This window comes from Bombus bifarius, unplaced genomic scaffold, assembly GCF_011952205.1.
Source record: "Bombus bifarius isolate JDL3187 unplaced genomic scaffold, Bbif_JDL3187 scf7180000008023, whole genome shotgun sequence".
Taxonomy (NCBI): domain Eukaryota; kingdom Metazoa; phylum Arthropoda; class Insecta; order Hymenoptera; family Apidae; genus Bombus; species Bombus bifarius.
The window spans coordinates 400,698-426,606 of record NW_022884396.1 but is presented as its reverse complement, the minus strand read 5'-3'; the positions used below and the strand labels follow the sequence as shown (position 1 = coordinate 426,606).

Here is a 25,909-nt window from a genome sequence, read left to right as displayed (position 1 = left end):
AGTTTATTAAACTTTATACGAATGACATATATCGTGACATTTACCACGTGCTATGTAGGAAAAGAAGTTTTATTATTTCAGAAAGTGAAACAAATTTTTGTATAAAGTAGTTGAACAAAATAATAAACTAATAAGATAATAAATTGAAACATTTTTTATCTTTCTCTCTTGTTACATAAAAAAATCGACTACATATAATTCTTTATTTTGAAAATAGGTGTTTTGCGTATTTCGAATACATGTTTCAAACACATTCTAATATCGCTCAAGATTTAACTCCGAGTGATCGTAGCAAATCAAAAATCGATTTGCGATATCGATTTATATAGATGAAAGATTCGATGTTTCATTGGTATCGTGATCGTGATGAACGAAACATTAATTTATGAAATTTACCGAGTGAGTTTCTTGTTTATGTTATATTTTATATTTGTATTAATTATATTTGTTATATTTTTATTTTTAATAAGATTTCGTCAAGAATTTTTCTCTTGTAATTAATTTGATACATATAAATAATATTGTGGAAATATTTATATAATTGGGTTTATTTTTTTTTATAATTTTTAATTTATATAAATTTTATAATTTAGGTTCACTATAGAGCTATAAACTTATTTAGATTTGTTCGAATAGTCAAAGAATGAAAACAAAAGACGTGTACTTGAAATATTTATTTCACAAGCAATTTAAGTACAATCGTGGAAATGTACGAGTTACATATTTCTAAAATAATTTCTCCAACTCTTCTTCTTTAAACGCAATTTATAACATTCTTACAAAATATTAACACAAATAATCCATCCTATTATTGTAGCAATAAGATAAGAGAATAAAACATGATCGGATCGAGTGTTAATGAACGGAATAATGATTGTATCGATGAATGTTATTGTTCACTTGTAAGTGAAAATCTGAACTTAAATCAGTTGGAGGATCGTATAATATGTAGGCAGAAAAAGGTATTTTATTTTTGCTGTTTTTACTTTCAACCGACAATATTATTATCTGTATATATTGTTAATGTCATGTTAAAGATTCAAAATATTTTTTATGGTAATTTCCAACTTTCAACTTTTGGAATAAAATAATAATCGTAAATTTAATTCATAATATTCACGCGAATGAAATTAAAATAAAATATTCGATGACAATATTATATAAATTTATATAAAATATTTTTGCTTTAGCGTAGTAAAATTGTAACATCGATCGAAAGTAAAAGTCGCCTTTGCATAAATACCTTTCCCAATATTAGATATCGGTATTGTCTTTTGTCCATTGGAAGAATATTTTGCTATACATTATGTATACATTTGAAATAGCATTAATTGGACGTTTCGAAACATTCAAATGACGGAGAAATCAGACCTTGAAAATTTATATATTTGCGAAGGTAACATTTTTGGAAGATTTATTTGATACGATACTTTGAAGTATTAATTTTTTTGTTTTGCTTTTTACGTTAATCAAGCTTATTTCGTTTTTTCCGACAGTCCTGGTGAACTTAAGAGGAAATAATTGACGCTCATTGTACGTGTCTTTGCTAATCCACCCGTTGAACGTGATTTTTCTTTACACTTATTAAGCAAGGATAACTGCTCGAATTTCTAACAAATCTCCTGAATGAATTTAAGAGGCAAACTTCTTCGTTTTCGTATATGTATAGATCTTTCTCTTTCAGCAGTTTTTAGATACAATCGTTTAGAAATTTCCAAGTTTAGGTAGCATTATACAAAAAAATGCGAGGAGTGTTAACATTCGTGCCTTTAATTACTTTTATTTCAAATTAGGTGCGAAACAATAGAATGCTACATAAACTGAAATTTTTGTTTAAATAAAAAATTAGATTTAGATGCATTTTGCAAGAATCACAAAGAAATTTCCAATTTAAACACGTATTCAGAACGATATGTTTCTTTCGAACGAATCTTTCCTGACACGAAAATTCTCTTTTCAGGTAAGAGATTCCAAACGGACAATATCCATGTTATCCATGCAGTTCATTCCACTTCGCGTCTTCGATCTTTACATGTTCTTGCTCACGAGACAATGAAGAATCGCACAAAGCGAAATTTGATAAGTTTTTTACTCCCCTTTGTATAATTACCATTCTTTCGTCGACTTTAAGGCAGATTTCGAGGTAATTGACGAAACGTGACACTAACAGGAACCCCTTATTCGGCAATTCGGATTTCAATAATTTTATAAAGCAAATGATTCACAGAAAAGTGAGTTTCTTTGGAAGTTAAACAATAACAATTTTCTGCACTTCCATTTTGCCAAATAAAGGGTTGAACATTTGATTGAATAAACAGACAGTGGTAAAATGTACCACCTATACAGGAAGCAGAAGACGCTTCCGGTAGCCACTTTTTGTTGTTCTCTTCCTCTACTAATATAGAGATCCACGACCCTTATTCCTTTGACTAATAATTTTATATATAGGATACAGACAATCACAGTTCTGGTTTTTTCAATTTAAAATGTCGTTATTAACAATTGTCATAAATAAATCGTTTTATTTCAATATAATACTACGCTGATGAAATATAATATAACATAGCAATAAAATGGAAGGTTAAACGAAATGGAACAGGAAATATTAAAATTAGGAAAGTGTCAATTGCAAATTGATAGAAAATGATTCTTAGTTGTACCTAAATTTGGAACTTTTCCTTCCTGATATTCAAAGCATACATCGATGAACACGTAGGAACGAGTATCGTAGTAAATGAACGAAATGTTCTTTATACTATTATAGAAATTATCATCGGTATACGTCAGTTCTCTTGCACAATCATTCGAAATATAAATTAATACTTAAACAGACGACATTTCCTTATCATAAATAAGAACTAAATCACGTAAATAATACTGTAAAATTACCATGAACGTGCTAGCCTTCTGTCATCCAAACCGCTGCTATTTCATGAACGATAAATCTTTAATACTAAAAATGCCATACGAATCGTATCCTGTTAAAAAGAAACAAAAATAATTAACATAGTTCAAAAAAACATTCATACGTTTCTTAAAATCTATACACATACGCACACATTCATACAAAAAGATCAAATAATTAAGACACAAGAAAAGAAACGGCTATAAATATAATTTACACTATTTGGTGGTAAGAACAAGATTATAATGATTTTGATTCTAGGCTGCAAATTCAATTAATCGTAAAAATAAACTAAATCAGCCGTAACGTGTGTTTTTGTAGGAAAATAATCGATTCACTGTGATCTCGAGATCCTTCCGTCATTTTCTTATTGTAAGTCAATCACGCCGCGCACTTTCTATGAAAAATATCCTATCTAAAGCTGCTATGATCTTATGGTATCGGCGTTTGCGTCGTTGATTCAGCTACTTTTATTTGATCCCCTTCCTCCGTATTATTCTCCTTTTCTTCGTTTTTCTGTTCCGTCTTTAAGGCTATAGCGTAGTTGTTTAAGTATTCCACCACTTGCATGTGTCCGAATGTTTCTGCTTCATCGATCGGCCTTTTTCCCCATCTTAAAACCCGATATTTCCATGAGATATTGTTATTTTGTATTTTGGAATAAATTTGAAAATTAATCGAAGGACTCTAATCGAGAGATGAATTGACTGGGAATTTATTGTAAAATTTATCTTCTTTATGGATATTAGGGGATACAAAGGTAAAAGATAGAAAGACTAAGGTGGCACTTACCTGTCCTTAGGATTGTGAGGAACTCCACACTGTTCGATTAAAAATTCGACACAATCCAGATGTCCTTCGCTAGCAGCTAAATGCAGAGCTGTTCGACCATCATAATCCGACAGGGTCATGTCCATTCCGCTCAATCGATGCCTGAAATTAAATATAAATATACATTATAATTTATATCCGTATCTCTACGGCTGTTTATGGAACACTAAATCTGCAATCTCAAAGAAATTTTTTAGGCAATTGAATATCTAAAAATTCTTAATTTGTAAGTGTTCTGATCGCAAATAACTGTTATAAATGATCAATAATTTTAATAATAGAAAAATATGATTGCACCGAAAATGTCGCAATGAGAGTTAAATAAAATACGTCTCGATAATAGCAAAGCTGAAGCATATTAATAATCAAATAATTAATGATAATAACCTTCTCATCGCCGTAACATCGCCACTGGCTGCGCTGAACAGAAGATTAACGATCGACAGCCCTTTGGTTTCGTATTTGTGCCTCCTCGGATCTTTCTTGTTAGTCGCGTGCTTCAGATTGTCGTACCTGTGATCATAGTAGGTGCTACACTAATCGGGACGGGATGGAAAACGACGGGACATCAATGAACACAGACGATGTAAAGAAGAGAGTAATAGGCAGAACGTGTTTGTTCGGGTTTGGTATGTTCGTGCAGGGTTTGCGTGTACCAGGGGTTGTGAGAAAAGCAAAGGAAGGAGAACAAACAGTTTGATTAATGTGTGTTATCACTGATCTCGGTGGTCTTTTTATAGCATAAACAATCAAGAAATTTGTTACATCTAAAAGTGGACATCTAATCGTTTAGATCTTTCCTAAGCTTCGTGTGTTTGCAGCTACTATTGTTTCTCTTTTTCTTTCACTTCTTTTTTATTTTTACAAAAGCTAATACGTTGTTTCTATTGTGATCGTTGGTGTGCAAAATGTAACTAAACGTAAGTTGAAATCTATGCAAGCACGCTAAACGGAAGTCAATAACATGCGTACCTATGAAAGTTGAACTCAGAGACGAGTTCCTGGCAGAATTGGACGCCTCTGCAGGAGTTCCCAAGGGGATCCAATGGTGGAGACCACGTGCAAATACCCATCACGTTTGGTATCACTACCAAGAGACATCCTGACACTCCGGACTTCGCTGGTATGCCAACCTATACTCAGTTACATAATTTATTTTCAATATCTATCAATAATAAGTTGCGAAGGATAAATTGATAGAACAGTTCAGAGGAAAGATAAACATTTCAATAAAAAATTGCATTTTCGCAAGATTTTCATTTTTACTTGATTTCTTCTCGCGACTTATCTTTATTAAGCTGCTTTTGATGACAAGAATATTTCTTTCTAGCTTAATATCCTTCCTTAAAAAGGTAAAAAATTACCTTGAACGCAAATTGGCCACTGTAGTCGTACATTCCACAGCTGTGCATTAAACTCAGAACATCTCGAACGCTGTCAGGCTTTAAAACTTTTTCTTCGGTGATGGGACAAATACCACCGTTGGCCAAAGTGGCTGCCATCACTGCCATTGTGTCACAATTCGCCTCCATGGAGCAACACTTTACAACAAACATGTTATTTAAATATTTTCTCAACATCATTTTCCTCGTATTTTCTGTAACAAGTTACGACGAAAGACAAACCAAGAGAATTTACCTGGAAATAGAAATCCAAGATTTCTTTTAGATTCGATTTATCGGGATAACAATTGTGCTCCCTCATGTAGAATCCAAGTGCGTAATTTCTGTCAGCAGCTTCCCGTTCCGATAAAAACACAGCGTTGTTGAAGCCTAGATTCTCTTCACCAGCTAGCCTCTTGAAGTAGTTTATTGTAAAATCGAATTTTTCGGCTAAAGTCATTTCAGGCTTGATTAGAGACTTTAGGAGAGAACAGATTAAGATTGCCCCAGCGTTGATCATAGGATTATGAGGTTTCTCTGTAAGGAATTAAATATTTATACATATGTGTGACATTTGATAATATAAAAATAATAAAACATAAAAATATCAAATACATAAAACGATGGCAAAGAAACAAGAAATCTTAAAAAAAGCAATAGAGAGTATTTATACAGCTAAGAAGAAAATATTCAAACTATAGCATTCGTTATAATTTTTAATAGGTAAAACTGATTTTTTATTTAGATTTTATTTTTTAATTGCGTTCATAAAAATATAAAATCTGCAATCTACGAATAATAATCTAAAACTTACTGTTGTAATCTAGCACCAACTCGTTGAAGTTTCGTCCGGATGGTTCCTGGCCAACGTATTGATGGACCACTTCCTGTCCCAGCCTATCTAAAGCGATCGCATAAGTCAAGGGCTTGCTACAACTTTGCAAAGTAAACGGGATCGAGGTGTCGCCGATGCTGAATCTCTGTCCATCGATCGTGCAAACGGAAACGCCCCAGTAATCTGGATTCATCCTCGCTAATTGCGGTATGTACGAGGCGACCTTGCCCTCCGAGTTCGATTTGCATTTCCAGTAGAAGTCCTCTATGTGCTTGGTGAAGCCCGACCAGTCGGGGATAATGAATTGATGCCTAAACGCCCGCGAGATCAGCACTATGTTCGGATTTATAATTCTGAAATACAGTTGAAATTTGAATATTAATTAAAGCTACTCATTTCGAATCATTTGATCTTGAACCGATCTAGATCTACGAATTTATGAACGAATCTAAGAAATCTAAATCTTTCGCTTCGGTAGATCTTTTTTAAATCATGGACAGTTGTTAGCAGAAACAAAAGAAATTGGTAGAATTTTTGTTAGCAATTTAAGTATCGCGAATTTTTATTTTTTAAATAACATTAAACGAGAGTTATGTTAATTCGCCGCGAGGAAATTACCGTCTAAATTGTTCTCTATTCAATTTTTGAGTCTCGTGAGATACACCCTCGTGACCTCCGCACTTCAAGTGTTCCTTTCGTAAATTATCCGTAAATTCTTGAAGTCTAGGGTCTTCGTTTCGCAAACCGGTGGTCCTCAGAGCCTACAATTATATGAGAATGAAATAATAAATGATCAATTACATGAAAATGAAATTGATGGATATACTTACAGCCAAAAACTTTCCCACCGCTAGGAGGCCGGTATCCTCGTTTTTAAACATGTCGAAGAGGACATCTTCCGCGTTCGTCGCTTGATCTTGATCTCTAGTGCTGAAATAAGTAGAGAAATTGGACGATTATTCGTTTCATATTTGTGTAATTTTAATTAGATCGCCGAGTATGGATGGAATTTGTAAAATAGGAGTAACAATGCGGAAAATAGCAATAAAAATTCAAACTACCATCTTCTCAGTCTACGTTGGTGCAATTTACTAGAGTGAGGATATAAGACGCTTACTATTGTGCATCATTCTACTTATATTCTTACCACATGGCATGCAACTTATTATCTTGGCAAAGTGACGAATTTACTTGACTTTATAACATATATCTTTGCTTTTATCGATATACAATAATAACAAGTTTGGGGAAGACATACTTCACCACTGTCATGCATAACTATTACTAATCATATAGTTGATACAGTATAGTGGGTATTGTACGCATAAGCTAGGATCTATGCCAGTATTCGTTATTTGTAAACGTAACAAAACATAGACCACAGAGACATTTGAAACTTGGATCTCTGTCTGAAAAGTTTCTATCGAGGGAAGCTAAATTTAGTTGTGGCTGCATCGTCATCAATACCTTGACTAACGAAGTTGACGTTTATTGAATGACGTAATTTGTTAACACTAGTTTTTATTAGAAATTGATTAGATGAATGACACTATTTATAAAAAAACAAAGTTAGAAAAACAAGATGATAGTACATTTACTAGAAGATATGTATGATAGATGATAGAACTTATATAGTGACCCACAAAAATATTTGAACACTTATAGAAATCTTCTATGAATATATTACACAAAATATTTTAAAATTGCATCAGTACTGTAATGAGTGACAGTGATGGTAAAATCTTAAAATGATTTAAATAACACACCACGTATACATACCTGTATATAAATGTTCTCTATGGTAAATGTTCATTGTAAGTAAGTTAATTGCTTTTAGGGAGAATATTGTTATATAATACAAAAATTCGAGAGATTTGTTGTAAAGTTTCTCAGAAAACTTAAATTCACTCTGCAATTTCAATTATATTAAAACTACAAATCTCGAAGTTTATGGCAAATTATATCAATTCGAAGAAACTTGACAACGGTCTGTATACATAGTCATAGTATTCAAGAAACGGGAAAACCTACTATCACTTCACCAAAGGAGAATTCAATAGCTACAATTTATAAAAAATGATTTGAAACATTCCACATGTTGCACCATGCAATAGTTGACAGCAACATAGTTGCACAGTACTCACTACATGTAATGACTGTCATGAATGAAGCTGTACTCGCTGCAAAAACAGAATAAGGACAAGAGATTAAAAAGAGAATCGTGTATTTTACCTAAGAAAACGCGCCAGCATCCTCCTCGAATTTTCACTCTTCTTTTCTAACCACATTGAACACGTAATTTTCGTTCTCATTGAATAGTATTCAGGGTCGACGAAGCTACTCATCGGCACTAACTCCGAATTTTCCATTGAACATTTATCGTTCAATTCTATACAAGGCATAACGATGCTGCTCTGATCCATGTCCTTCATATTTTAATATCAAAATTAAAAAAACTTTGTATGTAACTTGAAATTAATTTGCTATTTCTTGCAATCCAAAATACTCGATTGGAGAATTATCTACCAATTTTTGTTTAAGCACTGATCAATAAACGATTCAAGTATTAATTAAAAAAATCGATATTTCGAATTAATTGGCACATCGCTCCACACGACAGTCACAGTTTTGATTGATAATGTCGAATTCTACGATCTTGATGGACGTTCTCCAAACGGAAGATCTTTCAGAAGAGTCACGGACAATTCCTCCACAATTCTTATCAGGTTGGTTTGTACGAGATAACCGGAAACGCGGTCTTATATTAGCTGAGAAAAACGACCCCACTCGAACAAAGGAAAACACGATCCAAAAATAGCGGAAGATGCTAACAGGTAGCAATCTCCATGAGAGCGGTTTGAGTATGTATATTCTGGAGCAAATAGGTTCGGTACATCGAGATTCCGAAGAATTGCATAACTGCAAACAAAGATTGCCTACTATTTAGTTGTTCTGCTCCGTCTCTTTACTCATCTATTACTGTACTTCATGTTTTCATATTTGCGCAGTATCTCAATATTTTCCACACCATTTCCACATCTATCGAGCAGATTTAATAAGATCCTTCCATTTTAATTTCAATTCCTACATATTCTATTTATTTATTTTCTTTAACAAAATATTATAATGAACAAAATGATAATAAATTAAATAATTAAACATGGATTTATAATGTATAGAGTAGTTATAATATATATAATAATAAATGGAATTTAAATGAAAAAAAGCAGAATTTGAGGTAAATATCTAAAGAAATTGTGCAAGGGTATTTCCTAAGGGAATATTTCATATCAAAGAGCTTGTTCAAATTTTATGTTCGACGCATTGGTTGCATTATAGCACGATATGAACACGTGATTTACGCAAGCAAACGTTGAATACTACACAATAAATCACACCTGCGGTAAACAGTTGATTAGGCTTAATTAGAACCACTGGACCGTCGACAGTGACGATCGTGTGGTCAATAGTGACAAAAGCTTTTTAGTTCAATTTAAAGCCGACAATGCGAAAAATCTTATGCAAAGTTGAAGGTAAATAAAATATGCTTCCTACTTCAACAAATTCATTGAGACTTTCATAAATCTCAGATCTCTTTTTACATTATTGGAGACATTATATTTTAATTTCCATCGAAGGACAAATCATATTTTCGCATTTATACAGTGTATATTATAATATAAATCAACCACAAATCGCAGAAATCCTTTAAAAATAAATCATCTCGGGACAATTTTTGTGACTAATGAAAATGATACGATATGGAAATATTATACGTATGGTATTGATTTTTGTAACAATTCTTACCGTAAGTACGTTTTTCGAAAATGAGGAAAATCGTCTAGAAATGGTTCACAGAAGTCGAAACTGTCCATTATCTTCTGTCTTTAACGCGAAAAGCAATCGGTCGAATACTAATCGTCCATTGTTGAATGAGAAGCTCTATTATCTAAATACGTCTATTTCAAACACAAGACACTCTTCTGCGAAAGATCGAGTTTCTCGAAAGTCGAGCAAAGTTCTGAGAGACAACAAAGGGACATCCTTTGGAGTATTTAAATGGCCAGCAATGACGTTCAGACAATAAATTACAACCTATGGGGTCGAGTTCTCTGTCGTTCAATGGTTCTCAATTAATAATCAATATCATCCTTTCGATGTCATCAATTTACGAATCGAAAGAGAAGGAATTTTGAAGGATGATCTATAATCGAATTAATTACGGAAGGAAGAACGGAGAGATAACTGGAAGGTGACATTAAAGAGATTAATTTAAAAAAGATATTGCAATTGCTTGAAAGATAATAATACACAAATGATTAGTGTTACAGAGGGATTTAAATGGAAATGGCAGAATCAATGGAGGAACAATTGCATTTTCTTCCTTTTTGTATCATGATAATTAACAATTCTACAAATAGAAACGATTGAGAACCACCAGTATCGATTACTTCGGATTTATTGATACTCCATTGTGTTCCACTTAGTAGTACGGATCTATTTCTTCATTGTTACGAGAAACGATCCTTCTTTTTTTATCTAAATGAACGAAATGATTAAACATCTGCGAAGACTATTGTACTCATTGGCGTGGTTCAACTGCTCTGACTTCGTTCGTTGTTTGAATTATGCAATCGAAATAGTTTCATTACACTATTTGCAGAGGCATTCTCTCTTACGTATCACAACCGATGATTTCGAAACTAATGATTAATAAAAAGAAACCAGCGATTAAACCTGTGACGGTGAAAAAAAAATCAAAGAACTCGGAATGAACAATACATATTAGGAATAGTTGCTTCTTTTTCGTAAAGACTTTCTGCATTTCTTTTTTACCTAAGTGTCGATACTCTCTTCGTGAAATTGTCTAATTGCAAAAGTGATAAAATTGCGAATTAAAAAGAGGAATCAACTTTTGAGATTTAACATTGCCTATATGAAGTGATGTTCCATAATGTACATATCTCGTATAGATTTTGTATAGATTTTCATCGTTATACCTTGCGAAATCTCATATTCTCTGGAGAACTTAGTCTAACGTCGTAGTTTTCCTCTCACGGTCGGAGCTATGCGAAATTCGAGAATGTCACGTAATTACGGATCATTTTGCGCGATTAAATGTAACACCATTCGAGTCGTATCGCTTATTGTTAATATTAGTAGCTTCGCGACAGAGAATAAATAACGAGAACGCGCGTTCTTTGAAACGAAACTATAACTACAAAACATAATCGAGTTGTTTAAAACTAACTTTGTAAATAGATATCTTTTAGATCACGCTATAATTACAAATTTAAAAGTAATCGAGTGACTTGTTGTAAAAATTTAGAATAAAACAGAGGTGGAAGTAAGATAATGAATTAATTACCGTGTCTGTGCTCGTTCTAATTCTAAGGCACTTCCAAAAGCGGCATCCAAGTATTTTGCACGTCCCAGTTTCTTCGACGCTGGTACCGCCGCTCGTCTCTGAAATAATGTAGAAACTAGTTAGAACAAGCATGTTCGAAGAATATTTCGCTTTATTTTATTTTCTAATTTGTCACGATTTGTTGGAGAACGTTTCGATTTTATTTCAAACTTGTTCAAATTTATTTTGAAACTTGTTCTTTTTGTTGAATGTTTTCATTATATAGTTCAAATTATCGTCTATCGATATTTGATTTAAGTGCCTTTAGAAAAATGTATTGTAATCTGAATTTAAATTCATTTAACGTAATATAGAATTGTTCTTAAAAATTAGTATGATTTACTACATCCATTCATTATTTCAGAATAGTAAAATTAAACGTATAAAATTCTATTCTGTGCGTTTGCTATTCTATTCTGTGTCAATTTTTCCATTTCAACGTCAAATCCGCTTTTCCATTATAAAAGCGGTGGAAATAAAAAGAGAAGGAGGCACAATTCCGCTTTTTAGAAACCGGCCCAACGATCGATAAACAAATTTCGGGTCGGTAAAACGTAGGAGGGGTGAAAAGTGGTGGTTGCCAAGCAATTCTGTATTGATTCTTCGATGAATCAACTACCATAGCCCTAAGCCGAAACCTGCCACGTGTACCCTTAATTCAGATCAGCAGGATCTGCATGAACGAGAACGAAAACAATAAAGGAAACTGATCTATTCTCTGTAACTTTTAATCCAACTTTTAGTTGAATGATCGAAAGACGATTCAAATAATTGGGAAGTGGTTTCTCTTGCACTAAAATGTACCTTGTCTCCAAAATTTCATACATAGTCTCATAGAGTTTACAAGTCACAATGGATTTTATTAAATATATTATTAAATCTTAAATCTTCTTTAAGTCGAATCGAAAGTTAAGTTTTTTAATCTTCCAGGTTTTCTAAGGAAAAGTTCAAATACAAATACAAGAACAAATTTCGAATTTGAATTGCGGAAGAATAATTATTCGCAATTTCTTCTGTTTTCAACCCCTCTGAGACCCCTCATTTTTTCCACGATATCGGAAAACCAATTCTATAAATTCCACATGACTTTTAGTCATACTAGATCAAATACTATAAATGATAAATAACATGAGACGTATGATAGCTCGTTGATGAACATTGACATCAATTTATCGCGCAGAAATGTTAACACGGTCCAATCCAGACGCGTGCACTCCAAGTAGCCGCGTATTTCTGTCGCTGAAATGGGACATTGCTGTCGCCCACGTGGACACACCGCGAACGAACAATTTTAACACGTCTCCTCCGTTATGTCAGATACCTTTTTCCCTCGAACTGTATACACTGTATGATTTGTGTACACATTTATACAATAGTATTATTTTTTACGCAAATATTCACAGAATGTTAAGATTAAAATAAAAGTAAATGTATTTTCTTCGATATATGTCGAATATTTCGATAAAAGAATATTCAATTTATTGCGCTCTTTCATTTAGACTTTCGTCTTATTTAACAACGTCTGAGTTCTTTTAGTGATTGATCAATCAGCGACGATTCTCCCTCGAGGTCAGAAGCACCTCAACACTGTCTAATCAACGAATCCTCTAATCCTCTAGAAGATTCTGCTCGTGTCTTCTGAATACTTGTACTTTCCAAATTCAATTAGCGTAACCAAATATTCCAACATCCTTTAGTACCCTCGAAGACAAGTAGTTATAGAGTTTATCTAATCTAATTCTCCACAAAATAATCAGAAAATAATCAATGTTGAATGCTTCTGTTGTTCTCCAAAATCAATTATCAGCAATCGAACGTTCTTTCATCCTCTATCCAACACATATTTCATAGTCAGCTGCAAAGTTTATAATCCTTTAAATATTTCTAGGTCCAGCTCTCTATAAAATTTTAAATAGGAAATAATCAGCCTTGAATACTGCTCTTGTTCTCCAAATTCAATTATCAGCGACTGAACATTCTTTCATTCTCTATCCAATAAATATGAAATTCTACAACACCTCTTAATTCCAAAGTCAGCGAAATCGTTCGAAATAAATTATTAAATATCCTCTAGTCTAACTCTGTATTGAACACCAAGTCCACGAAGCAATCGATGAGACATTCTCACGCCGTGCCAAAAAGCCCGAGCTCTTGGCAATCCTCCAATCAATAAATCTACGAAGTAGAATCTCTCGGAATCTACTTGACCTTGCAATTCTTCGCACCTTATTGCTTGTGTGCAGCCTTCTGAGTCCGTTCGAGCCGACCTTGACGATCTTCAGCATTCTCACGCCCCTGACGATCGCCTCGCAGTTCATTCGAGCTGTTCGCCAAAGCAAAGCGCGACTGCGAAGAAGTAACTCGACGTGGATTAACTGGCACGAAGATTCACGTTGGCTGACACTTCCTCCTTCGATCTTCCTCTTCTAGACACACGTAAGTTCTCAGAAACGATGACACGAGAGACCCTCGACGTCCCGACAATAACGTGGTACTGAGGCAAGAAAGGGTCTTTTGCCAGGAGGGAAAGAAGCCGGCGAATAGGGCACATGCGCGACTTCGACGCGGCATTGTGAAATTCACCAGAGTATAAACGTTCATCTGCTGGCTGGTGAGTGAATGGAAGTGATTGCTGAACGGGTTGATGCGAATTGGATCTTTTTGTGGGTTCGACGTGGAGGGTTCGAATCCCTTCCTTCTGTGAAAGCTGATTTGCATAGGAAGGTTCGTGGAATATGAGAACGGTGCTTGGTAAATGTTGGATGATCATTGATTCGTCTGTGATATAAAATGTGTTGGTCAGATAAGCATAGTGAAGGTTTGACATTTTTTATACATTTTTATAGATTTGTATATTAACGAGGGTGTTTTTTAGTTACTACTAAGTATGTTTTTGTGTTACTACGTCATTAAAAGGAAATATTCCGTTAAAATGAAGAGCTTAAAGAATGGTACTTATCTACAATCTTGATTCTACATCTTAACGAACGCTTTTCTCTAATTTGAAAGTTCTCTGTACAATTAACACTTGCATGAAGTACCAGACAACGCAACCTTTTCCTTGTTGTAAGCTAGAATTTTCATTTAATTCACCAATTTTTATTCTTCGATTACATTATACACGAAAAAATGTTTGCTTTTGTATTAATACCTATTTTAATATTTATTAAATTTAATCCTTTATTCGTTATCAACAACAGTTCGTATTTTATCTAGATAAAGCTTTAAATCCATTTAAAAATCATATATGTATATGTACAGCGTTTGTATATCGCTCTTCCATTTATCGCTTCAAAAAACATACCACGCAGACTCGATAAAAATAAGACAAGATCTTTGAAAGAATTTGGCTATTAAATTTATGTTTGAGAATAAAACTATTCATTGAATCAAAATTATTCTTCGTTTATTATTGTCTTGCTATTATTGCTTCGTGTTATAATTGTACATTGGTGAATGGTAATAGTAAACGATGACGAATCGTGTACAATCCTGAGCGTGAAGAATCAGAAACAATATAATAAGTACAAGCTGGTGACGGTTGAGTCTTACGTGATTTCGTAATTAATTAAAGGTAGCTGCCCTTTAAATAAACTTAACATACTTATACGATAAATTCTATAAAATACAGAGAGTACAATTATACAATTGCAATACCGTGCGAAGGAAAAACGAAAAAGTGATTCGCATAAGCAGAAATTGCAAATAATTTTGAGAATTAATCTCGCATTTTTAATATTTAATACTTATATAACACGGCACTAATGCTTTACTTTTTTCGACCTTAAAATGAAATTATTATTCAAATCGTATTCATAAAAAATTCTATATATAGAAAGTAAAATCTGCATATACGAATTAAGAATTAAAATAAAATCGAAGTCGAAACTTCGATTTTTCAAAATTTATTTTGACTTATTACACTTGGTCCTTTCATTCCTTCTATGATAAAAATCTCTTATTGTTTTATATTTTCCACTGCACAGTATCACAGTAGATCGACCTACCGAAAAGATTTTCAAAAATAACGAATATTTGTATTTAATATTGCCTCGATTAAAAAATTCTATTAAAAGACAATCGTGTGGCAACAGAAACCTATTAAAAACTTAATGTTAAAATTTCTAAAAATCAACACCTTGTTCATCGACGCAGTATTTGAACATGTAATAAAAAAAGAATAAGACAACACATTCGTTGAATAAGAGTATAATGATATTTTTAAGTAACATATAACTACGTGATCGATGAACCAAGCGTCTAGAGATTCTCGAAGAATAATAAAAATTAAGTACTTGGATCGTGTAAGTTGACCGCCTAATTAATTAAACCTATGTTGTACGACAGTCAGCGAAAGAGTTGAGGCAGTTTTACATTCATACAGAATATTACAAGTATTATCATTAACTTACACCGATGTTTAATACTTTGGTTTTCATTTCACACGTCCTATCATCATCGACGTAGTCTATTTTGATTTTTCGCATGAAAAAATATCTCTTATTGCACTTATCATGCATAGAGCGTTTAAACACGTTTATGAATTCAACCAGTGACCATTTTTTATTTTTTTATTATATTTTATTATATATATGATTACAACACGTAATCATTTTTTTCGTTTTCCAAATTTTTCATTAGATTGGTCACCGTGAAATTCACGATTTTATAACAATCTTTTCTCGATACCTGGAAGACTATAACACGAATGGCGTCCAATATACATTGTAAAATCTCATTTTCAGAAAATACAGCGTAGAAAAATTAATGTTTCTCTAAAATATCGCGTAAACGTTTCATTTCGAAGGCTCGAGGTGAAAAAGGGTATAAATAAGGATGATTGTGTGATCATAGATCGATATTTACAGATGACTTCTCCGATGAAAAACAATTCAGTGTTATAAATAATCGTGTTAATAATGGATAGATAATTGAAAATGTTGTGGAGCAAAGAGATTTCTAAAAATTGTACAACAGCGAATTCGTATAGTTTCATCTAACGCGTGAATTCTATTTCTCGTATGAAGGATATAATTTTTTATCGTCTCACATTGCAACTGTGATAAAGTCTTATCAAGGGCTGATATGTACGAGTATACGTATATATCGCGAATTGTATGAAACATGACTTTTAAATATTTGTTAAAAACGTGAGTTACTGTCCTGAGATAAAAAGGCGGAGCTTAAAAATCATAGAAGATCGCTACGAGATCGAAGTATCGCGAAATCTTTCTGAAAGTTAATAAACTTTAAAGATATCTATCGCAAAGTATAACAAGATGCAGACAATTGCATCCATTGTTATCGAGTAAAGCTTGATCGATCAGAGAAGTAACAAATACTTCCTGTTCCTTAATAGTAACAATTACAATGTAAGAATATAGTAACTATAACTTATCAAAAAATAAACCTATGTTCGTATTGGACGTTTAGTATCAATTCCCTTTAAAATTGAAATTAAAATAAAAATTAATAAAATTAAGTACAATGGTTCTAGATCTCGATCCTCTACAAGTTCCTCTAAACAGATCTATACGATTAAAAATACTTTAGTTTCTCAATAGAGAATTACAGAATTCCATAATTACATTAAAACTATCACAATTCGAAAAATTACACATTAAACGATATTACCATCAAACTATTCCCTTAAACAACTAAACATCCACCAAACGCAGGTTTCCAACCACCTCCCCCCAGACTTCTCAGATTACCGTATCCTGATAAGCAGGAGGTCCACTGAGAACAAATTGCCTCTGGCTCTGCCTAACAATATCTGTTCTGTTGGGAACCTGAGGTGTAGCTCTCACTCCATGATAATTGCTATAACTTGACCTAGCACTAGCTGGTCGATTATTATAGATCTCATCCAAATCTTCCCCGTTTAAGCTTTGCGTACTAGTTTGTTGAAAAGTTGGATTACTCTGACCTTGCCACTGCATTGGACTCAATTCGTTTGGTTGCCAATTATCAGTAAGATTTCTGGTAGAGTTGCTAGCATCCCAATTAGGGTAACTCTGATTCGTATAATTGCTAGTGTTAGAGTAATTGTTAGAAGAATCTTGGTTCCATAAGGTAGGAGAAGACACAGCCATATTCACAGCTTCCGGCTGCCAGTTGGAGTTCCTATCTCTGTCCCAACTCATCGAGATTCTATCATAGTTGAGCGTGCCTTGAGACAATGAATTCACATTTTGATTGGTAAGATTGCTGGGCGTTGTATTAGCGTATAGACTTTCCTGATGATCCATGATTCTGTTCACGGGATTCTTTCTGCGTGACTGCCTTATAGAACTCCTTCTGCTGGATCTTCTTGTCCCGTCACGAGAGATCACAGATCTTCTTTTCACTCTGCGTGGAGTCATTGGCTTTGGAGACACGCTGTCGTCGTGAACCGTGGGCTCTGGCTGAGAGTACTCGATGCTGTACAGAGGCCGCGGTTGCTTTTTCTTCCGCTTAGCTTGGGCTGCGTTGGAAACAAACAAAAATCTTGTCAGTAGGTGTTCTGTTAAGGTAATTATTCAGTTTGCGCTTGGATACTGACGAATTAATATCGCAAATTGGTTCTGCAATAATTCTGAATGTAGATAGTTGCGGTGATTTTGGATGAAATTTGAAATCTAAAAATGGAATATTAAATAGATAGGTGAATCTCGAAGTAATAAGTGATTAAAAAATTACTATAAAGTTTAGGTATTAAATTTTTTACGATTCTTACTTCACATTTGAACGAAATTTCTTGTAGATCACGTCGGATCTTCATTTTTGGAACGAAGATTAGAAAGTAGTAATATTTTCTAAGATTTTTATATTTGGATTTGTATACCAAGCACAAACTGCAAAGTTAAACACACACTTTTGAGTCAAGTGACAAATGTAGTTGCGTGTTATCGAAGTATCAATACAAATCTTCAACTGTATGAATGAGAAAAACAATCGAAGTGGTTGAATTATTACATGCACAGCGAGAAACACGCTCCCAACGCGATTCGATGGCTGATCAATGTTCATTTCTTTTCTAAATTTTCAAACGATGATGCGACTTTCACGTGATCTTGAGTAATTGAATTAGTTAGACTCTTTTTTAAAGGATCAGTCAGACCTAGTCTAAAATTGTCATTTATTCGTCTAACCAAATGGTAAATTATCGTGTAAAGATTTTAGATTGCAGTAATCTAGTAGGAAAGTACTGACTGAGAGACGAAAACATCGAGAATGAAAAAAAATACAATAAAATAAAATAGTTCCCCGAAAACCCACAGAAGAATAGGAGAATGTTAGAGAAGGAGTGAAAGAAAAGAATGGGGGTTAATAAATAAAAAAGCAAGCAAGTAGTAGGCATTGCACGTTTATTGTCGCCAGTAAACTGCACCAAAAGTAAATTATATGATACAGTAAAATAAATTATACTATAAAATTAAAATCTACGGCCTTAAACGGAGTACACAACGACACTACTGTACAAGCTTTCGACAAAAGAAGGGAAAGATAAAAGAATCTTCGATTGTACTACGAACAAACGTTTCAACGTTGAATCTGAAGTGACTCGTTAATATTAAATATTCGGCTAAATCCTCCAGTACATAATGTGAAACGTTTTATTACTCTTATAAATAAATTACGTAAAATACGTAAACGTAATTATATATATGTACAGTATACATTTAGTGAGCAATTTACTTGCAAAATTCATTAAGTCAAGTATGTCTGACTTAAAATATAATAGATGATTAATCATATAATTGTGCGAATAATATTGTATGCAATGTTTGCAAAGTTATTCAATAAGAATTAAACTTAAAGTAATATATCTTAAGTAACGCACAGGCAGTATCGTGAGTCGTGAACAAGGTCAGCTTTAGGTCCAATGAGATGTGATGAGAAAAACAACTCATTATTGTATAGAGCTATTTCATTGTGACTGTGACAGATGTTTAGAATAGGTGTATACCTGAATGTAGATACTTAACATTGAAAATTATATAACTATCAGCATCAATTAATCACTGCAAAACGTAACTCTACCGTTTCTTCAGTGCATTTGTATATGCATAGCTCAATAAGCATTGCATTATAAGTATTGTCCATTATCGGATTGCATTAAATGATCATTGATCGATTATTGTGCGATTTTGATTGTTGGCAAATTAACCAACTGTTTATCAGAACAGTGGAAACAGTGATATCTTCGTGCCTATTCATGATTTATATTCGTGCCACCTGAAGAAACCAATTCTTGGTGAGTAAGCAATTTGTATATCTTTCTTTTTTCTTTAATGAAATTTTATATCTTAATTAAATCAATCTTCGACTCTAGAATATAAGTTTAGTTGTTAAATACCTGATGATTCTTTGAATGTTGTTTACTCATCACACTTATGATTGAACTAATATTTCAACGAGCCTTGATCTGCAACTCACAGAACATTCTGTGTAATTAAGATGCACAGAAGTCTATAATAAGAACAGCACTTCAGCACAAAGTCTTTGTCACTTCAGATTTTTCTTTTTAGCTTCGACATATTATTAGACATTCTTTGATTGATTGATCCATGGAATGTCAAAAGTACTAATTTAGTAAAAATTTATGAGGGAGTCTGTGTATATGATATCTTACAAATTTCGATTATTTGTATACTTTCATCTACATAGATATGCAAAATGTAGCTTCATCGTTGTTTAAAAAAGAAGAATATAAAATAAAATATTCTATCGAACTTAAGAACCGTAAACAAGTATTAGCATGCACTACCAAATACTCATACACGTTTCATTAAAATGAAAAAGTGTTTCGCAGCACCTTATAAACACAAGTTCTTCACCATCATGATACAATAAGCTAATTTCAATGCAGTCTAAAGGTCTCTATCATAATGCTATGTTGTAAGCCAGGCCACGCGTGTCATCAAGGGAATTCTTAATAAGTACTATTCGTATAACAAAAAGGAAAAAAAAATATAAATAATCCTATACATTAGTGAATGTTTACATATAGCGTTTCTTCCATTCATGCTGTACTCTTCGTTCCCTTTCAGATGCAACGTTATTTTGTCTCGTATATTATGAAAGCTCATCTATCAAGCATAGCTTCTTAAAGTTACAAGTTCGATAATAAAAAGATCGAATAAACATTTTCAACCAACATGATTCATAGTTCTATACGTATCACAGTGTATGCATTAATATAATAATGCATGTTGTCTAATCCAACATGAATCGTATATATGAAAATATCTATGAGCAAATGTAAATAAAAATCTTCGTAAAAAAAGCAAACGATGCTACTGAACACACATTGTCTATTCTGCGTTATCAGTCGAAATACTTTAAAGACGTAGTAGAAATTATTAACCTGTTACTGTGATGTTAAAAAACTGATTTAGGAAAGAAAAAGATATTCTTTCTAGACTAACAAGAAGAAATCAATCGGAGAAGGCACCCTAAGCTAGCTACTCTCTAATCGTTCTATCTATTTGGCAAGGATAGGAATTCTATGTAACACCTTCGAATTCTCTACAAAATAGCATTAAAATACATTTCACTTCAGTCCATATGCTGTTTTAATCAATTCGAGGTCGACGATGCACTGTATGCACCCTATACTATTAATCCAACGCAAACTCTCTTAAAAAGAATTTTAAGCAAATCAATAATTTAGAAATCTTCAGGAAACACTATACAAAAGTCAAATAGTATAAAAAGAAATGGGTGAAACATTTACATCATTATCGGTTTAAATAAAAAAGTGGTTCACTGTTATGCTGAAATATTAAAAATAGTATTAGATTTCTCAGGATCCTCTTCAAATGAGACCCCGACCTCGAATGGATTAAGTTAGAAAGAAATAAACTCTATATATATTTTTCTAATTTCTAACAATTTAAAAATTACTGGCATACAACGACAGAGGTCTACTATCTCTTTTAGACCTATTCTGTTTCTCTTGGTCAGTCACGTTCTGTTGATTCTCAATTGCCAATCTTGGATCTGAGTAAAACGACCGCATTGACTGTTCGCGAACGTGGTCGGTAAAGACTCTAGGCTTGTTGGGGGCTTTATTTTGCTTTGCTGCAACGGGTCGACATTTGACACGCGGAGATGCAACGGGACTATATTTGGACGAGTGCGGATGGTACAATTTGTTCTTTTGATACTTCAATTTAGCGGCACTGTCCAATGAATCGTATTCGTCGTATGGGGATACAGGCCTCTGTAAATGATCCAACGGATTCGAATAGTCGTTAGAGTAATCAACATACTTTAAGTCGCGACTGGATAGATTGCTTCGTTCAGTTCTGATCGTGTCATTTCTGAAGCTACATTTACTTCGTCCGGAGCTGTTAAATGTTTTATCGTTATGTTTTGGGAAGCTGGTATCGTGACAAACTGATTGATGAGAGCTAGCTGTGCCTGCGGGGTAATTTTGAGCGGAATTTTTGTGAGGGTGGGCAGGTGATGGAAGAGCCGAGTAGCTAACGTACATAGGATGTAACGGCGTGTGGCCTGCCAACCCAAAGTCATCACCTCCCACAAAGTCAACTGAAATATGACGTAGAATCGATTGCATTAGATCGAATTTTATTGTGTTTGTGACGTGAAGGTAGTGATTCTTTTTGATTAAAATTAAATTAGATGGTATATGAGACTCATTAGAATATAGCCAATTTCACAACAGTTTATACGTTTGCAATACATGTTGTATCAGAGATCGAAAAATAAATTCGCGTAATATTCAAGCTTCAAAGATGTTATTTCACAGTACATTGAACATTCGCAAGAGAATCGATGAGTAATGATGTGCATGAGAGAAACCATTTTACTTCGTGCTTTACAAAAGGAGCAAATGCGTGCAAACCATGAATCAGGCAAAGCACTTACCAAAGTGGAGGATCAAATCCACCAATGAAATCAACTGTAACCGACAACCCTCTTTTCAAGCAATAATAAATCTTAAATTTATATCATTAAAAAAGAAATATCCAGAATGGCTGGCACAATCTTTTTCTGTAGCGAAACATGTTATTCTGTATTATAAAAAGATTTATCATTGCACGTTTTAGTTTTTTGACTGTATAAAAATAAAAAATTAAATTTTGAAAATTTTTCCTAGATCTTGTTTACCGATATCAGGAAAAAATATTACCTAAATTTACTACCAAATAATATCCCAGGATAAAATAGAAAATAATTTCACTCTGCAAACTAATTCTTATGCTAATCTGACACTGGCATTAATCAAAACAGAAATTCTTGAGTTTTATACTTACAGCTATCATCTTCCTCCAGGAAAACCTTACTTAGACAAATACCACCTACTATTGCAATAAACTAAAACAAAAGAAATATTACTTTAAATATTGTAATTAGTACACTTTTACTAAATAGTGAAACTTAATGGTACTTACACCTAAGATACATTGAGTAGATGCATGTAAAATTTCAACTACTTCATAATCTAGCACACAATCTGTCACGTTTGTAGGTCGGGCAGGTCTGAATAATTCTGGTTCAGTAACATCATAAATAGCTTTACAACCTGGTCCATTGACATGCCACCAGGAAAAACTACCAGTACCAAGATTTAAAATATCACTATTCTAAAAAATTAATTGTGATTAAAAATCAATTAAAATGATGAAAAAAAATTACTTAAAAAGGAATACTTACTTTGTCAAGTACACCAACATCGAGGTAGAAACATATCATGAATATATTCCACCCTAACCATAGTGTATTCCATATACAATACTAAAATAAATTTAGTATACAAACAATTATTTCTGTTTATAATAAATATGTATATAAAAATATATTAAAGTAAAATGAAGAGATTGTACTTACTGATATGATATATTTAGGTCTATATTGAAAAGCTCCGAAAAACCCTAAGATTACAAATATAATGTTGAAAAAATTGACCAGTATCGGGGCCCACATAAAGCCCAGGAAGTCGAAGACCTGGCGCTCTACCGTAGTGATCTACAAGCAAAAATGAAATAATCCCAATTAAATTCAATAAATCAACAAAGAGTCTGAGTAGAATATGTCTGAATCTTAAAAGATTAATTTCTTTCATTTCTACCAACTCCTTTTTGTCTACAATCTTAATTTGCACCAATTGCTCTGTGTTCTAAATACCCAATTAATCCGATGGATCAAATGCGAGCCAGTGTTCATGAACCATTTAACATATTTTTTGCTTTCAACTAAGATACTTGCTTTAAATAACATCCCATTGTATTTTTACTTTTATCATATTCCATTTTAAATCCTTTAAAGCTCAATTAATTGATATTGCATCAATTAACACGATATTGAATTAACCGATTTTGTTAAGTTATCCTATTTCATATGCACTTACTGCATTTTTCAATTAGCAAAAATATCTCTGTAGTGCAATGTAGAACTCTGTATCGGTATCGATGCGAGTCGACAAGAAAGCGCTTAGAAAGTAGTAAAAGCGATGTTAAATGGATCGGTCAGTTTCTACACGGAGATCTTTATTCCGCGGAGATAAACCATGCGATCTATAGATCGATAAAGCGATGCGATAATCAAGCATGTGCCTATGTTTCATCGAGCCATGATATCGTCGATAAAACATTTCGAATCGTTTACAGTTTATATCAATGCAACAATCCATAGACCAAACTCTTTAAACTCTTTATTTTTATTTAAAAAATACTCGATGATTAATATCTGTCCAATAATCAGAGTCTTCTCATAAGAATACCACGCAGTGACTCAGTGCTAGAGAAATACGAATTACGTGTGTCACAGGATGACGATAATTTTCTCTATGAGAGGACAAAAACATTTTTCCATCGAAGAAACTCACGAGTTGCAAGGTGCATATTGTCAGCAGGAAGTGCCTTCGATTACAAATTCCCATGTCATTTGGCCAGATAGATGTTTTCGCGTGCGAGGCCACGGGTATCTTTGATCACTCGATAGAAACGATCTCGTTGCACGTTAGCTGCATTACTGTGGCACGTTCCAATGCGTCGCCATGTTTCCTTGGCACTTGTTCCGTCCCTTTCTTGCGACCGACTGGTGCAAGTGACATGCACCGACGTATATACGAACACGATTTTGTAGCCAAGCAACTTGACTACGGTCTACTCGAGCTAGTTCCGTTCTATTGGAACGATGATGTCGCTACGCTTTTCCTACTTTGTTACTCTCTGCCAGTACAATTGGTAGTGGCAGTACGTAAGTACAAATACATACAGTTTTGTTTAATTTTAAGCTGTTATGTAGAACTAAGCAATTCTTTACAAATTATGAATCCTTCTTTAGGAATCGACAGGAATTTTTGGCCCCAAATTGGGGATTTGTATTAGTAGAATATGATGTGGAAGGAGGTGGCACACAAAATCTCTGTCAAACGGTTCTTCTGAAACAACAAATTGTAAATATGTATGTATTACGTTGCAAATATATATATCCCGATTATAATTAGCGGGACTTCTACGCTCTATGAAAGAGTTTAATCAGAAATCTGCTTGATAGGAATTAACAGAGGAATTAATAAAGAATTAATTCACTTATTTTTAGATGTTGCTCGAAGTTAGCGAACATGAGTTTTCTTTTTACATAGTTCACGGGTAAATCAAGAATTCTAATTGCGGAAGTGCTACGCATTAAAGGCGGAAGAAGCTATGTATGTATGTATTTAAAAGTTCTCCTTAGAATGGAACGATTTAATTGAGTAGACTATAGCGTATAGAAGAGCGTATTGTGTTTTTGTTCTACCATCTACGGAATGCATTGTGAATTTCGGTGTTTGTGAATGGTGACACGCGCAATATGTATTACGTGTTTATATAGTATACATTATGCTGATAGGTGAAATAAAAATGACGCATTTTTAATTTTAATAAAATATTTGCAGCAAGCGGGATTTTTGTCCTTATAAGTAGATATATAATTTATATAGTTTTACAATTAATAATTTTTAGAGGATGAAATTCTATTTGAAACGGATGAGCAGCGAAGTAGTGTTGCATTTACTTGCTTATTTAAAAGCTTAGTGCCACATTTTTGTTGCCTGCAACGGGTTCGATCCTTTTTCGTCTTGTCAGGTCATTCTCCTTTATTTCCCCTGTTTTCCGCTCTTTGTATTCCTCTCTACCTACCGCTTCTTTACATACATTGCGTTCTGGGTCAGTTTTTGATCCCTTTTTTACATTCATTTCCTATCTTGTATGTATATCTTCTTTAAACACATATCTGAATAAAGGCAATGGAAAGTTTTAGATATGTAAAAGTCTTGTAAAATTCTCTTAATTATCTTTATAAACGTAAATAGTATTCATTATGTTCATAAATAATATTAAAATGTATTATTATAAATTGTAACACAATTTATTTTGTACCAAATGAATAAATAAAGTTTTTTATCAAATATTAAATAACTTCGCATATTTATATATTGTTCCTGGATAGTCTCTTGTTTACTCAGCTTAGATTATAAATTTTTATTAAAAAGCTTCCAAGATAACAGGAGCACAGAATCATAATTGAATGGCCACTGAAAGAAATGAAAG

At 33.3% G+C, this 25,909-nt stretch overlaps 2 protein-coding genes and 1 long non-coding RNA gene across 20 annotated transcripts; 1 reads left to right on the top strand and 2 right to left on the bottom strand.

The window, feature by feature from the left end:
* Nucleotides 1-1,584: 1,584 nt before the first annotated feature.
* On the bottom strand, nucleotides 1,585-24,338 carry LOC117207216 (sodium/potassium-transporting ATPase subunit beta-1-interacting protein). Of its 10 annotated transcripts, none has more exons than XM_033447186.1 (8): nucleotides 24,199-24,338; nucleotides 23,202-23,339; nucleotides 23,028-23,108; nucleotides 22,766-22,957; nucleotides 22,628-22,688; nucleotides 17,624-17,826; nucleotides 13,959-13,964; nucleotides 1,585-1,920 (listed from the first exon to the last, which is right to left on the bottom strand). In XM_033447186.1, the coding sequence occupies exons 1-8, from the start codon at nucleotides 24,250-24,252 to the stop codon at nucleotides 1,903-1,905; spliced, it is 753 nt and encodes a 250-aa protein (XP_033303077.1). In that variant the 5' UTR covers nucleotides 24,253-24,338; the 3' UTR covers nucleotides 1,585-1,902. The 10 variants fall into 10 exon arrangements, 9 of the variants coding, with proteins under 9 accessions (XP_033303077.1, XP_033303085.1, XP_033303076.1 ...); XR_004487478.1 differs by lacking the exons at nucleotides 1,585-1,920; nucleotides 13,959-13,964; nucleotides 17,624-17,826 and adding exons at nucleotides 18,693-19,580; nucleotides 19,702-19,770; nucleotides 22,239-22,272; XM_033447194.1 differs by lacking the exons at nucleotides 1,585-1,920; nucleotides 13,959-13,964 and adding an exon at nucleotides 21,252-21,899 and having other exon boundaries at nucleotides 15,819-17,826.
* On the bottom strand, nucleotides 2,496-13,859 carry LOC117207215 (glutaminase kidney isoform, mitochondrial). 8 transcript variants are annotated; one of them, XM_033447177.1, is made up of 13 exons: nucleotides 13,586-13,859; nucleotides 11,322-11,419; nucleotides 8,098-8,133; nucleotides 6,784-6,883; nucleotides 6,572-6,714; nucleotides 5,933-6,306; nucleotides 5,375-5,655; nucleotides 5,101-5,277; nucleotides 4,709-4,869; nucleotides 4,124-4,267; nucleotides 3,698-3,838; nucleotides 3,293-3,518; nucleotides 2,496-2,978 (listed from the first exon to the last, which is right to left on the bottom strand). In XM_033447177.1, the coding sequence occupies exons 1-12, from the start codon at nucleotides 13,676-13,678 to the stop codon at nucleotides 3,338-3,340; spliced, it is 1,929 nt and encodes a 642-aa protein (XP_033303068.1). In that variant the 5' UTR covers nucleotides 13,679-13,859; the 3' UTR covers nucleotides 2,496-2,978; nucleotides 3,293-3,337. The 8 variants fall into 8 exon arrangements, with proteins under 8 accessions (XP_033303068.1, XP_033303067.1, XP_033303070.1 ...); XM_033447176.1 differs by having other exon boundaries at nucleotides 2,496-3,518; nucleotides 13,586-13,858; XM_033447179.1 differs by having other exon boundaries at nucleotides 2,496-3,518; nucleotides 4,124-4,249; nucleotides 13,586-13,858.
* LOC117207220 lies at nucleotides 13,709-25,234 on the top strand. Of its 2 annotated transcripts, none has more exons than XR_004487480.1 (5): nucleotides 13,709-13,796; nucleotides 13,882-14,084; nucleotides 24,141-24,572; nucleotides 24,660-24,779; nucleotides 24,918-25,234. It is a non-coding gene; the product is annotated as an uncharacterized LOC117207220 (long non-coding RNA). The 2 variants fall into 2 exon arrangements; XR_004487479.1 differs by having other exon boundaries at nucleotides 13,882-14,178.
* The last annotated feature ends 675 nt before the right edge of the window (nucleotides 25,235-25,909 follow it).

What these genes read in the sequence shown, in the direction of transcription:
- LOC117207215 (XM_033447177.1), bottom strand. Translation starts at nt 13,678, where the DNA reads ATGAACTGCGAGGCGATCGTCAGGGGCGTGAGAATGCTGAAGATCGTC. An exon ending in AATAGAGAACAATTTAGACG is followed by an intron (nt 6,307 to 6,571) that starts GTAATTTCCTCG and finishes ACTGTATTTCAG; the next exon opens with AATTATAAATCCGAACATAG. An exon ending in GTTGGTGCTAGATTACAACA is followed by an intron (nt 5,656 to 5,932) that starts GTAAGTTTTAGA and finishes AATTCCTTACAG; the next exon opens with AGAAACCTCATAATCCTATG.
- LOC117207216 (XM_033447194.1), bottom strand. Translation starts at nt 24,252, where the DNA reads ATGGGAATTTGTAATCGAAGGCACTTCCTGCTGACAATATGCACCTTG. An exon ending in CAATATGCACCTTGCAACTC is followed by an intron (nt 23,340 to 24,198) that starts GTGAGTTTCTTC and finishes TTTTGCTTGTAG; the next exon opens with ATCACTACGGTAGAGCGCCA. An exon ending in ATGTTGGTGTACTTGACAAA is followed by an intron (nt 22,958 to 23,027) that starts GTAAGTATTCCT and finishes TTAATTTTTTAG; the next exon opens with AATAGTGATATTTTAAATCT.